The 12,128-nt window shown below is 37.1% G+C and overlaps 2 protein-coding genes across 2 annotated transcripts; both read left to right on the top strand.

Moving 5' to 3' along the window:
- The first annotated feature begins 7,561 nt into the window (after window positions 1-7,561).
- LOC147762660 (uncharacterized) lies at window positions 7,562-8,740 on the top strand. Its single transcript, XM_087011492.1, has one exon. It carries the CDS (start codon window positions 7,562-7,564, stop codon window positions 8,738-8,740), a length of 1,179 nt encoding a protein of 392 aa, XP_086867618.1.
- Window positions 8,741-9,525: 785 nt separating this feature from the next.
- Window positions 9,526-10,080, top strand: LOC147762659 (uncharacterized). The gene has a single exon (XM_087011491.1). The coding sequence runs from the start codon at window positions 9,526-9,528 to the stop codon at window positions 10,078-10,080; it is 555 nt and encodes a 184-aa protein (XP_086867617.1).
- Window positions 10,081-12,128: the final 2,048 nt, after the last annotated feature.

Here is a 12,128-nt window from a genome sequence, read left to right as displayed (position 1 = left end):
CGACATTCGGTTTGAAGGCTTTAACTACTTGTTATAGTTTATGTTTGCATTGTATTGGATTAATGTGGCAGTCTAAGGTTGTCCTAGGTGGTTTTTAAGTTTATGTACCCGATTTTAATATCATTTAGCGATTTTACGACAATCGTTTACTATCCAATCAAGGTGACAGCCGAGCGTGGATGAATATTCATAATATGCAGGTCAAGTTCAAAAATCAGCATGATGGGGTCATTTTTAGGGAATTTATGCCGTTTTTTCACTTTTTTCAGCATATATGCAACCCCGATAACATGATAAGTGGAAAACCATTTTACCTTTTGGCTTGAAACTTACAGAACTGATGAATATTCATAATATGCAGGTGAAGTTCGAAAATCAGCATGCTTGGGTCATTTTAAGGGAATTTATGCTGTTTTTTCACTTTTTCAGCATATATGCAACACTGATAACACAATATAAGAAAAACAGATAGGCCAATTGTCATTATACTCACAGGAGTAGTCAAACTAACTAAAACGCAGGTTGAGTTCGAAAATCAGCATAATCGGGCCTTTATTTTAGAAGTTAGGCCACACTTTTTTAATTTTATGGATGACATCCTGCGCGCGCACCGATTTTCGTCCGTTCTCCAAAAAAAAAAAAAAAAAAAAAAACCCCCCCCCCCCAAGGAAGTCGGTTGTCACAAACGTCGTTATTGAATTTGCCGGAAAATGCAATCGGCAATCCTCGGCTAATTCCGCAAGCTCCATGCTGTCATTGTCGACTGCGGAGACATCCGAGTAGTTCCGAGTGCGGAAAATGAGCTTTCTGCGCATGCGTATTATCACCACGTGGAAATATGGCCGCTTTGCCGTCAAATTCATCTCTAGCTTTAATTTCAAAATACACGACAATTAATTTAAGTCATAAAAAGAACGGGGGCCGTCGTTTTGGATTGGTTTGCCATTGATATTGGACATGGAGATATCACCTTTTTACAATTATACGAAAGGCTGGCCGCGGCCAGCAATCATCGCCCGGAAAATTTCAGTGACATTCTGTCCAAAGCAGCACATAGGCTTACCAGGGTTATTTTTGTAGCGAAAAAAGGGTCGACAAGAGCGTCGTGGTATTTGGTGGACTGAAGGTTGGACAGGCCACCTAATAGTTGGCTGCTACGTGTGAGTCGAAGTAGACAAAATGGCATCGACCGAAATTACCTTGTTTAGATTTGGTAGTAGGAAGCATAGGCCTATCTTTGCTTCATTTTTTAACAATTCTGTGAGGTGTTCACAATGCTTAAATTTTCTGAGAGTACAAATAAAGACACGCTGTTTATTTGATATTTGTTTTATTGATTGCTATACCAACAGAATGCATGAAATAACCTTAAATAGATTTGGTAATATGCAGCATATATATATTCATGACTTTTTACCTTTCTACGAAGTAGGCCCTATTCACAATGCTTTAATATTTTGAGAGCATGGATAAAGACATGTTGTTAGTTTGATACGTGTTTCTGTGGTAAATTAGTGTTTCCACCTGTGTACTGAAAACATAACTTTTCTTAAGCAGTTTTTTTTTTTTTTTTTTTTTTTGGACTGTTTTTTTTTTTTTTTTCGCCCGCTCGCACCGATTTTGGGGTCCCCAGAGGATGTCATCCATAAAAATAAAAAAGTGTGGCCTTATGCTGTTTTTTCACATTTCCTCAGATTAAATTCTTAGGCATGTTAACAGTCTCATTTAAATAATAAGATAAGTAAAAGTGTTTGTTTGATATTTCCAGCATTTTTACAACATTGTTAATTGATTATGTAAAAATGATAGTTAACTTTTTATGTACAGACACAGATGTGTCTGTACATATAGCCGTCACCTGCGTCTGTCGTCGCCGTTGGCGTGCACTTTTACCGTAAACACGATAAGTGGAAAACGGTTTTACGTTTTGACTTGAAACTTACAGAACTGATGAATATTCATAATATTCAGGTCAAGTTCGAAAATCAGCATGATCGGGCCATTTTTAGGGAAGTTATGCTGTTTTTTCACTTTTTTCAGCATATATGCAACACCGTAAACACGATAAGTGGAAAACGGTTTTACCTTTTGGTTTGAAACTTACAGAACTGATGAATATTCATAATATTCAGGTCAAGTTCGAAAATCAGCATGATCAGGCCATTTTTAGGGAAGTTATGCTGTTTTTTCACTTTTTTCAGCATATATGCAACACCGTAAACACGATAAGTGGAAAACCGTTTTACCTTTTGGTTTGAAACTTACAGAACTGATGAATATTTATAAAACGCAGGTCAAGTTTGAAAATCAACATGATTGGGTCATTTTTAGGGAAGTAATGCTTTTTTTTCACATTTTCTCTGATTCAATTCTTAGGCATGTTAATAGTCTCATTATTGAACTAATAAGATATGTAAAAGTGTTTTTTTGACATTTCCTGCATCTTTACAACATTGTTAGTTGATTATGTAAAAATGATGGTAAACTTTTTATCGTGAATTGTGTAATGAAGTGTCAAAAATGGAAATAAACACATATCATTGCAGTTTGTCAGATTCAATCATCCACTATGTTCAGAATCTCAGAATGGAGGAAATTGGACATTTAATACTGTTCTATTGATATTTTTCCCATCTCATCAATTTTCTTAGTTGGTCATATAAAAATGGCAGTAAACTGTTAATTTTGTTTTATGTTAAAAAAGTGTTAAAAATGGAAATAAACCCATTTCAGAAAAGTGCTGTCTTGTTTACATTTTGGCATTTTCAAGATGTGACTTTGAAGTTCCATGGGCCTGAAGACCTTTGCTAGTCACATTTTTTGAATATCCATGATACTAATATTTTATTATTAAAAATTGATGGTCATTATGCTGTTAAACATTATGTAATATTGCATCAAAATTTGAAGAAACCCCTATTTTGGGCACTGCTCCCATGATGACCATTTAAGGAAAATCATGTCACTTACTGTTCTCAAACTTACAGGAAAGAAACATGGGACTAAAATACAGCTTCAGTAGGCAATGTAGTCTGTTTGGTAAATTTTTCTGGCAGTTAAACAGTTTTTTGTGAAAATTTCATTTTTCACATATTGGCATTTTCAAGGTGTGACTTAGAATCTCCACGGGCTTGAAGACCTTTGCTTGTCACATTTTCTGAATGTCCATGTTACTAATATTCTATTATTAAAAATTGATGGTCATTATGCTGTTAAACATTATGTAATGTTACATTAAAATTTGAAGAAACCCCTATTTTGGGCACTGCTCCCATGATGAGCACTTAAGGAAAATCATGTCACTTACTGTTCTCAAACTTACAGGAAAGAAACATGGGACTAAAATACAGCTTCAGTAGGAAATGTAGTCTGTTTGGTAAATTTTTCTGGCAGTTAAACAGTTTTTTGTGAAAATTTCATTTTTCACATATTGGCATTTTCAAGGTGTGACTTAGAATCTCCACGGGCTTGAAGACCCATGCTAGTCACATTTTCTGAAAATCCATGATACGTATATATTATTATTAAAAATTGATGGTCATTATGCTGTTAAGCATTATGTAATGTTGCATCAAAATAGAAGAAAACACAATTTTTGGTGCTGCTGCCATGATGACCATTATGGGAAAACCGTGTTACTTATGACTGTCAAACTTTCAAAAAAGAAACACAGGACTAAAATGCAGCCTGAGTTGGAAAAGCAGTCTAATTGGCTTCTTTTTCTGGAAGTTATACATTTTAGTGAAAAATTCATTATTATCGTGTTGGCATATTCACTGTGGGACTGGGAGCTCCCATGGACATGAAGCCGAATAGTAATCAAATTTTCTAAATGCCCATGCTATTTATAGTCAATAATCAAAAATTGGTGATAATTATTATATAATTTATTATGTAATGTTACATTAAAATTGACAAAAATCTTTTTGCACTGCTAATGCAAACATTATGAAAAGAAAACTGTGTTACTTATTATTATTTTAAACCTACAAGTATGATTTTTAGGATTGGCATGCAGTTCAAATTAGAAAGCCAGCTCAATTGGGTTATCTTTTATCATTGAATTCATGCAATTTTGTGTGAAATTTTCATTTTTCTCATTCTGGCACTTTCAAAGTATAAACTTGAACTCTGTTGGGCCTGAAGCCTTATGCTTTTACTTACGTTGGTGTTACCTGTTGTGCATAATTAAAATTTGATGTTGACTGTGCAGTTAAACATAATGTATTATTGCATCAGAATTGGTAGTCTCCTATTTTGTGCATTATTCTTATGTGCTTTTCTTAAGATGTGACTTATGGGCCTGAAAGATCTTTGAGAGGGTCAGTCTTGGGTATCACTTAGCTAAGTTCAGAGTTATAAAGTCATTAATAGGCCATTAAATGAGATTACATAAAGCACACTTGTTGATATTTCCCTGTAAACTCCCAAAGGTTAAGCTCTCTGCTAGATTAATAATAAGTAAGCAGTGATAATTATGCAGGTAAATTTTGTTTAATATTGCAAATAAGTTTTCAATATATATATATATATATATATATATATATATATATATATATATATATATATCAAAAAAGATTAAAAGTTTGAATGGCAGCATCATTGGAATTATATTTACCTCTGCCAAGGAGGTTATGTTTTCACCCCTGTTTGTCTGTCATCAACATAACTCAAAAAAGTACAGACCGATTTTGATGAAATTTTCAGGAACTGTCAGAAGTGTGCAAGGAGGACAATGATTGGTTTTTGGTGGTGGTCCGGATCAATAATCAATCAATAATAATCAACAATTGCTGTCTTGGCAGAGGTCTGCGCTCTCGGAGTGCTTTTCTAGTTTTGTTATGTTTTCCTTTTTAATTTTTTCTCAAACACTGGCATTTGTGACTTTTAACTCTCATCTGCCTGAGGCTCTGCACATTTTCTATATTTCCACATAAGCAGTTGTATTGTTTTTTATGTCTTTAAACATTATGTAATATTATTTTATGCACTGTCATCATTTTTCAAATATTGAGACTTTCATCATGAGAATTTGAACTCTCATGGTCCTGAAACTGTAATCTTACTGAAGGGGTGGATTGAGACCATCTTCTGGGTCTTCCGGAAGACGGTCAGGTTATTAAGATTATATTGACTGGTATCTATTTTTTTCTGTTGGAAGACCATAAAAATGGAGGATGGATCAACATAGATACATTATTTATAACCCAGAGAAAATATCTCTGGGTTCGCTCCTGTTATTGACCATGGTACCTGTTGTGCATGATTAAAATTCAGTGTTGACTGACAGTGCTATTATAAGCATTATTTATTATTGCATCAAAATTGACAAAATGACCTATTTTGCATCTTTATTTTCTGTTTTTTGTCTGTACATTTGACAGCTTTGCTGCCTTGTTTCACTTTTTTCAGCATATAGGCAGCACCGATAACACGATAAGTGGAAAACCATTTTACCTTTTGGCTTGAAACTTACAGAACTGATGAATATTCATAATACGCAGGTCAAGGTCGAAAATCAGCATGATCGGGTCACTTTAGGGAATTTATGCTGTTTTTTCACTTTTTTCAGCATATATGCAGCACCGATAACAATATCAAATATGTGCTGTTTAAGAGACAGTTTAAAAGTAGAATCATAGAAACATGCGACTCTGATGATGAAAAACTGAACTATCTACTTCAATACACCAGAGGTGAGCCTCATGAAATTACGCTAGGATTCGCTCACTTAGATGCAACCATTGGTTTCAAGGCCGCATGGAAGGAATTTGAGAGAAGGTATGGGGACCAAGAACGGATTGCAACATCGTATATAAACCGTGCCATACAGTGGCCAGTGATAAAGCATGATGATTATGTCGCACTAGACAAATACGGCATATTTTTAAGGGAATGTGAGTATGCAGTAAAAGAAATAGATGCCATCCCAGTCCTCGAGTATCCTGATAACCTTAAGAGGCTAATGATGAAGCTGCCGTCCAGATTGCATGATAAATGGAGAAGCATAGTATATGAAAGGAAGGAAAGGGGACAGAAGGTAACCTTTCAGGTTTTCGTCGATTTTGTACAGAAAGAAGCACGAAAATTGGCTGACCCCATTTTTGGAAAGGTTCCACCACCACCAGAGAGACCTATACCAGCACCAAGGAGAAGAGTTCCAGCACAAACAGTACTGTCTAGTACCTCTGCATCCAGCAACGAAAGACACATTCACAAGTGTATATTATGCAAGGAACAACATAAACTTCACCAATGCCCAGAAATGCAAGAAAAGACAATGGATGAAAGAATCGGCATTATAAAGAATAATGGGTTATGTTTTGGGTGCCTTGCATATGGTCACAGAAAACATGAATGCAGAAGTAAAATGAAATGCCAAAAATGTAACTCTTATCATCCAACAATTCTACATGATGACAATTACACTAGTAAAGTAGTGGGTGCAGCTGTATGCCATACCACCCACAGTTCTGAGAATGTGCATTCCATGATAGTGCCAGTTGTAGTGCACCACAAGGATAATCCAGACATTTATTCAGTGGTATATGCAGTACTAGACGAGCAGTCAGATGCCTGCTTTGTAAAGTCCTCGACCCTCAGTGAACTCGAATGTAAAGGGAAGCATGTAGACATCAGACTTTAAACCATACTTGGAGAAAAAACTGTCCCGAGCAGGAAAGTTGGAGGACTTGTTGTGAGAGGTCTTAACCAAGAGACATTGATTGAGCTCCCAGATACATACTCCAGAGACTCCATTCCAGTTAAGCGATCGCAGATACCCAGACCAGAAACTGCTAGGAAATGGCCATACTTGCACTCAATTGCTGATAAGATTACTCCTTATCGCCCAGACATAGAGGTAGGACTGCTGTTGGGAGTAAACTGCATGAAAGCCATTAGAGGTCTGGAATACGTACATGGTAGAGGAGAGGAGCCATATGCATACAGATGTAACCTAGGTTGGGGTATAGTAGGGCCAGTGGACAAATCAAGACCCATAGATGAGAACAAGAGCTTTGCAACACATGCCTTTGCCTTTAGAACACAAGTGACAGAGATCAGCCCCGCTGAGGTTTGCAGTCTCTTTGACCAAGGTTTCGACCAACAGAAAGATGAAAGGCTAAGCCTTCAAGACCAGAAGTTCATGAAGATTATGGAGGAGGGCATACATTTCAACGAGGGTTTTTACGAGATGCCACTACCATTTAAAGATGGACATCCAGCATTGCCAAACAACAAACCAGCAGCTGAGATCAGACTAGAGCAGCTAAGGAAAAGGCTAATCCACAACCCGAAGTATTATGAGCACTATAACAGTTTTATGCAGGACCTCATAGATAAATGCTATGCAGAAGAATCACCTCATGAAGATGGAGGTTGGTACTTACCACATCATGGTGTATATCACCCCAAGAAACGTGAGAAATTACGAGTGGTGTTTGATGCCAGTGCAAAACATGAAAATGTTGCGCTAAACGACTGCCTGTTGAAAGGACCTGATCAGAATAACTAGCTCATAGGTGTTTTATTGAGGTTTAGAGAGCAGCCAGTAGCAATCATGGGTGACATGGAAAACATGTTTCACAGGTTTAAAGTGAAAGAAGAGGATAGAAAGTTTTTACAGTTCCTATGGTGGAAAGACGGTGACCTCAGTAGTAATCCCATCACATACAGAATGATGTCTCATATATTTGGAGCGATAAGTTCACCAGCATGCGCATTGTATGGACTGAGGAAACTAGCAGAGGACTACCAAGATGAGTATTCACCAGACGTCATTGCCTTTCTTAAGAATGACTTTTATGTAGACAATGGACTCAAGAGCATCGAGTCAAGTGAAGAAGCTATACGTCTTGTTAGAGAAACAAGAGAGCTGCTGAACAAAGGTAACCTAAGACTTCACAAGCTAGTATCAAACAACCGTGAAGTGATGAATACAATCCCAATGTCAGAGAGAGCCAAAGAAATGAGAAACATTGACCTTAACAGAGACACATTGCCAATATGCCCAGCTTTAGGAGTACAGTGGTGTGTAGAAGCGGACAGTTTTCAGTTTAAGGTCCAGATCAATGATAAGCCATTAACAAGAAGGGGAATTCTCTCCACTGTAAGTTCCATATTTGACCCTTTAGGCCTTGTCTCACCATTCATCCTTGCCGGTAAGAAAATTCTCCAAGAGCTATGCAGAGACGGTGCAGAGTGGGATGATCAAGTGCCAGAGAGTATTAGATGCAGATGGGAAAGATGGCGCTCAGATTTGCTGAACTTAACCAAGTTGAATATACCACGGTGCTATAAGCCAAATGATTTTGGTGAAGTAACTACTGCAGAACTTCATCACTTCTCAGATGCCAGTGTAGAAGGCCTAGGTCAGTGTAGTTACTTGAGACTTAAAAGCAACACAGGAAGAATAGCAACCACATTAGTTATGGGCAAGTCCAAGGTAACTCCCTCTAAACCAGTGACAGTCCCACGCCTAGAGTTGTCAGCAGCAGTGATGTCTATAAAGGTGGGGCCCTTTCTTGCCAAGGAGTTAGAGTATGAGGACATCACCCATGTGTATTGGACTGACAGCAAAGTTGTTCTAGGGTATGTCAATAATGATGCTAAGAGATTTCATGTCTTTGTAGCAAATAGAATGTACAACAAATTAGAGAAGTCAGTCAGCCATCGCAATGGAGGCATGTTAAGTCCAGTGACAACCCAGCTGATACAGCCTCCAGGGGAACAGGTGTGACAGAGCTACTACAGAATGAACATTGGTGGAATGGGCCAGACTTTCTGTGCATTGATGAACCACTATCTACCACTGATACCCAATTCAGACTAGCACCAGATGACCCAGAAGTACGCAAATCTGAAGTCAATGTATTTGCTACTAAAGTAGAAACCAACCACGATCACTTGTCTGATGTATTGAAAAGGTTTTCTTCCTGGAAGAGAGCAACACGAGTTGTTACGTGGTGTTTACGATTCATACAGAAGCTGAAACAAGCTAAGAACAGGAAATCTACACAGCAGAACACAGTTGAGACCAGCAATGAACCGTTGAATGTTCAAGAAATACAAGTGGCAGAAAAGATCATTCTCAAGTCAACACAGATTGCTACATTTGAGAAGGAAATTGCAATACTGAAAGCAATTAACAGAGAAGATAACAGTGAACACACAGAGAGAAAACAGGCAAGATATTGCAACGAACAAATCAAGAAAACCAGTTCACTATACCGCCTAGACCCATTTTTATGTGAAGATGGACTACTCAGAGTAGGTGGTCGTATAAAGAGAGCAAATCTATCCAGAGAGCTTACACACCCAGTGATTCTGCCTAAGCATCATCACGTTACAAATCTCATAATTGACCACTATCATACACGATGCGGACATTCAGGAAGTGGCATTACTCTTAATGAAGTCCGAGCTAGTGGTTATTGGATAATTTCTGGCCGTGCAAAGATTGGATCATATATATGGAAATGTGTGACCTGTCGTAAGCTATGAGCAAACTCACAGAGTCAGAAAATGTCAGATCTTCCAGCTGACAGACTGGAACCAGCACCTCCATTCACCTACAGTGCAGTAGATTTTTTTGGACCATTCTATGTGAAGGAGGGAAGAAAGCAGATGAAGAGATATGGTGCTATGTTTACATGTTTAGCATCACGTGCTATTCATATAGAAGTTGCATATTCACTCAGCACAGATTCTTTCATTAACTGCTACAGACGCTTTGTATGCAGGCGTGGACCAGTACGTCTACTCAGAGCAGACCGTGGAACCAATTTCATTGGAGTTAAGGGAGAGCAAGAAACTGCCTTTATGGATATGGATCAGGACAAGATCAGGAGCGAACTTCTGAAAGACCACTGTGACTGGATTCAATTTGAAATGAATGTTCCTCATGCTTCACATATGGGAGGCATGTGGGAAAGGATGATCAGATCAGCCAGAAATGCTTTATCAGGACTTCTCACAGCTCACAGTGACCGTTTAGATGATGATTCTTTGTCCACATTGTTAACTGAGGCAGAAGCCATAGTTAACAGTAGACCTTTGACTTACATTGATACACAGTGACCAGATTCTCCAATGCCTTTGTCTCCAAATCAGCTCCTGACCCTGAAAACTAAGGTCGTGATGCCACCACCTGGGAATTTCATAAGGAAAGACACATAGGCCTACCTTCATCGAAGATGGCGACATGTTCAATATCTAGCCAATGAATTTTGGAACAGGTGGAGAAAGGAATTTCTTCCTACATTACAAAAGAGAAAAAAGTGGATCAAACAATGTACAGATGTACAAGTTGGAGATATTGTTCTCATGATAGATGACAGTGCACCAAGAAATCAGTGGCCACTTGGTCGCATAGCAGAAACCTTTCAAAGTGCAGATGGATATGTGCGTAAGGTCAAGTTGAAAGTTAGGGACTCTACATATGAGAGACCAGTGCACAAGTTAATTCTTTTATTGACCGGAGAAGACCCCGTCCAGGAGCCAAAATAACTGTTAACTGTGACAATGTCAGTTTGTTATGATTCTATGCTACAGTTTGTGTAGATTTAATGAACACTTTTGTTTTCTAAAGACAGTTACATGTTGAGCTATTTGTGTTTATGGGATTGCAAAGTATTTTATGTTTTAATACAGTAATTAACAGTAAGTTTTGATGTTCCTTAAAGGTGTTTAAGGTACGGTAATTCTTAATAATTTCCGAGCAAATATTTTTTATACGTAATGATAAGGTAAACAGTGTATATTATGTAAATTGCTTTCACAATTTAGGGGAGCCATGTTAAGGTTTGGCCCGTCTTAGCTGTTATGCACATCGGTGGAGATAGCGTTTTACTTTTTTGACTAGAGCACGCGTGTCACGGGTCTATCCTTGGATTCTCAAATATCATTGGACGACCGCATGAAGTGATGACGTCATCACACAATTACGCAAAAACACCAGCACATCTAAAGCAATGCTGAAGTGAAATTGAGAAAGTTACCATCTCGATCGGCTTTTTCCGTAATTGTTATCCCAAGCGAAATAAATATTTTTCATAAGGCTCTTCGGGGCACGCACTTTAATTTTCCAAAAAAGACCATTCTTATAATAAGCTTTCTATATATATATATTCTCTCTATATATATATATAACATATTATGTTATATGTTGAATTTTTATTATTTTAAAACACGTTTGATGCATATGTTGTTACACGTGACTAAAGTGCGGCAAACAACGTTCAAAATGGACGTATTTGTTGTAAAAAAATATCCCTAAACATTATCAAGAAATACGTAATAGATTAGAACAATTTTGAACACGCTTACAGGTTAACCTTAAAGCTCAAATATTAAATTGGCAAAACAGTGCTACAATACTTCAAATAAAAGAAAGAAAGTGTTAGAAAATAAACACAATATTGACTAAGAAAACGATGAGCAGAAATTAAACATTGTTTGTTCAAGGGAATCAGTTTTTTTAATTAATTTAATAAATAATTGTAGGCCTACAGTATGGTTTTTAGGTTCTACAATGCTACAAGCTTAATTTTCTAATCTACTGTAAATCTTAAGATCAATAGTTCCCTCTTATTCGATTATAAAAATATTCCTGTGTTTCTCTTGTGTAAGACTTTAATTTGAACTTTGAAAGCTTATATATTGTAACATACATTTGTGTGCAAGGTGTTTAGATTTCTTATGAAATGAGTTTTACTTACATGATTTACTCCCTCCACATAATTACCATGCAAATTCAATTGAAATTTGTCTGAAAATTGGTTTCAGAGCTTTTCCGAAATCAATGATCTAAAGCCTTCCACATTTTGTTTGTCATAGCATTAGTTATATGTATTTTTTGCACATTTCTGGATAAAATTAAAATTAAGAATGCGCTGTGAGAATGAAGTACAAAGGAATATGAGCAGTGCCCTTCCATCTGTAGGGCCTACAGTATTTATGTTCCATATTTGCAACAGACACCTTTGATTTATAAGCATTTTCAAGTAACCCAAGCAAAATGTGAATCCTAGAATTAAAACCTTTCTCTGTCTATATAAAAAAATCTTGTGTAAAAGCTAGGATAACTGATTCCTAGTCTGTAGGCCTATATTATTCATCACGATGCT

Source organism: Lingula anatina, chromosome 4 (assembly GCF_051362555.1).
Source record: "Lingula anatina isolate TDL-2025a chromosome 4, LinAna3.0, whole genome shotgun sequence".
Taxonomy (NCBI): Eukaryota; Metazoa; Brachiopoda; class Lingulata; order Lingulida; family Lingulidae; genus Lingula; species Lingula anatina.
This window is presented reverse-complemented; position numbering and strand designations above follow the sequence as displayed.

Coding starts and splice junctions, on each gene's coding strand:
- LOC147762660 (XM_087011492.1), top strand. CDS start 7,562: ATGGGTGACATGGAAAACATGTTTCACAGGTTTAAAGTGAAAGAAGAG.
- LOC147762659 (XM_087011491.1), top strand. CDS start 9,526: ATGTCAGATCTTCCAGCTGACAGACTGGAACCAGCACCTCCATTCACC.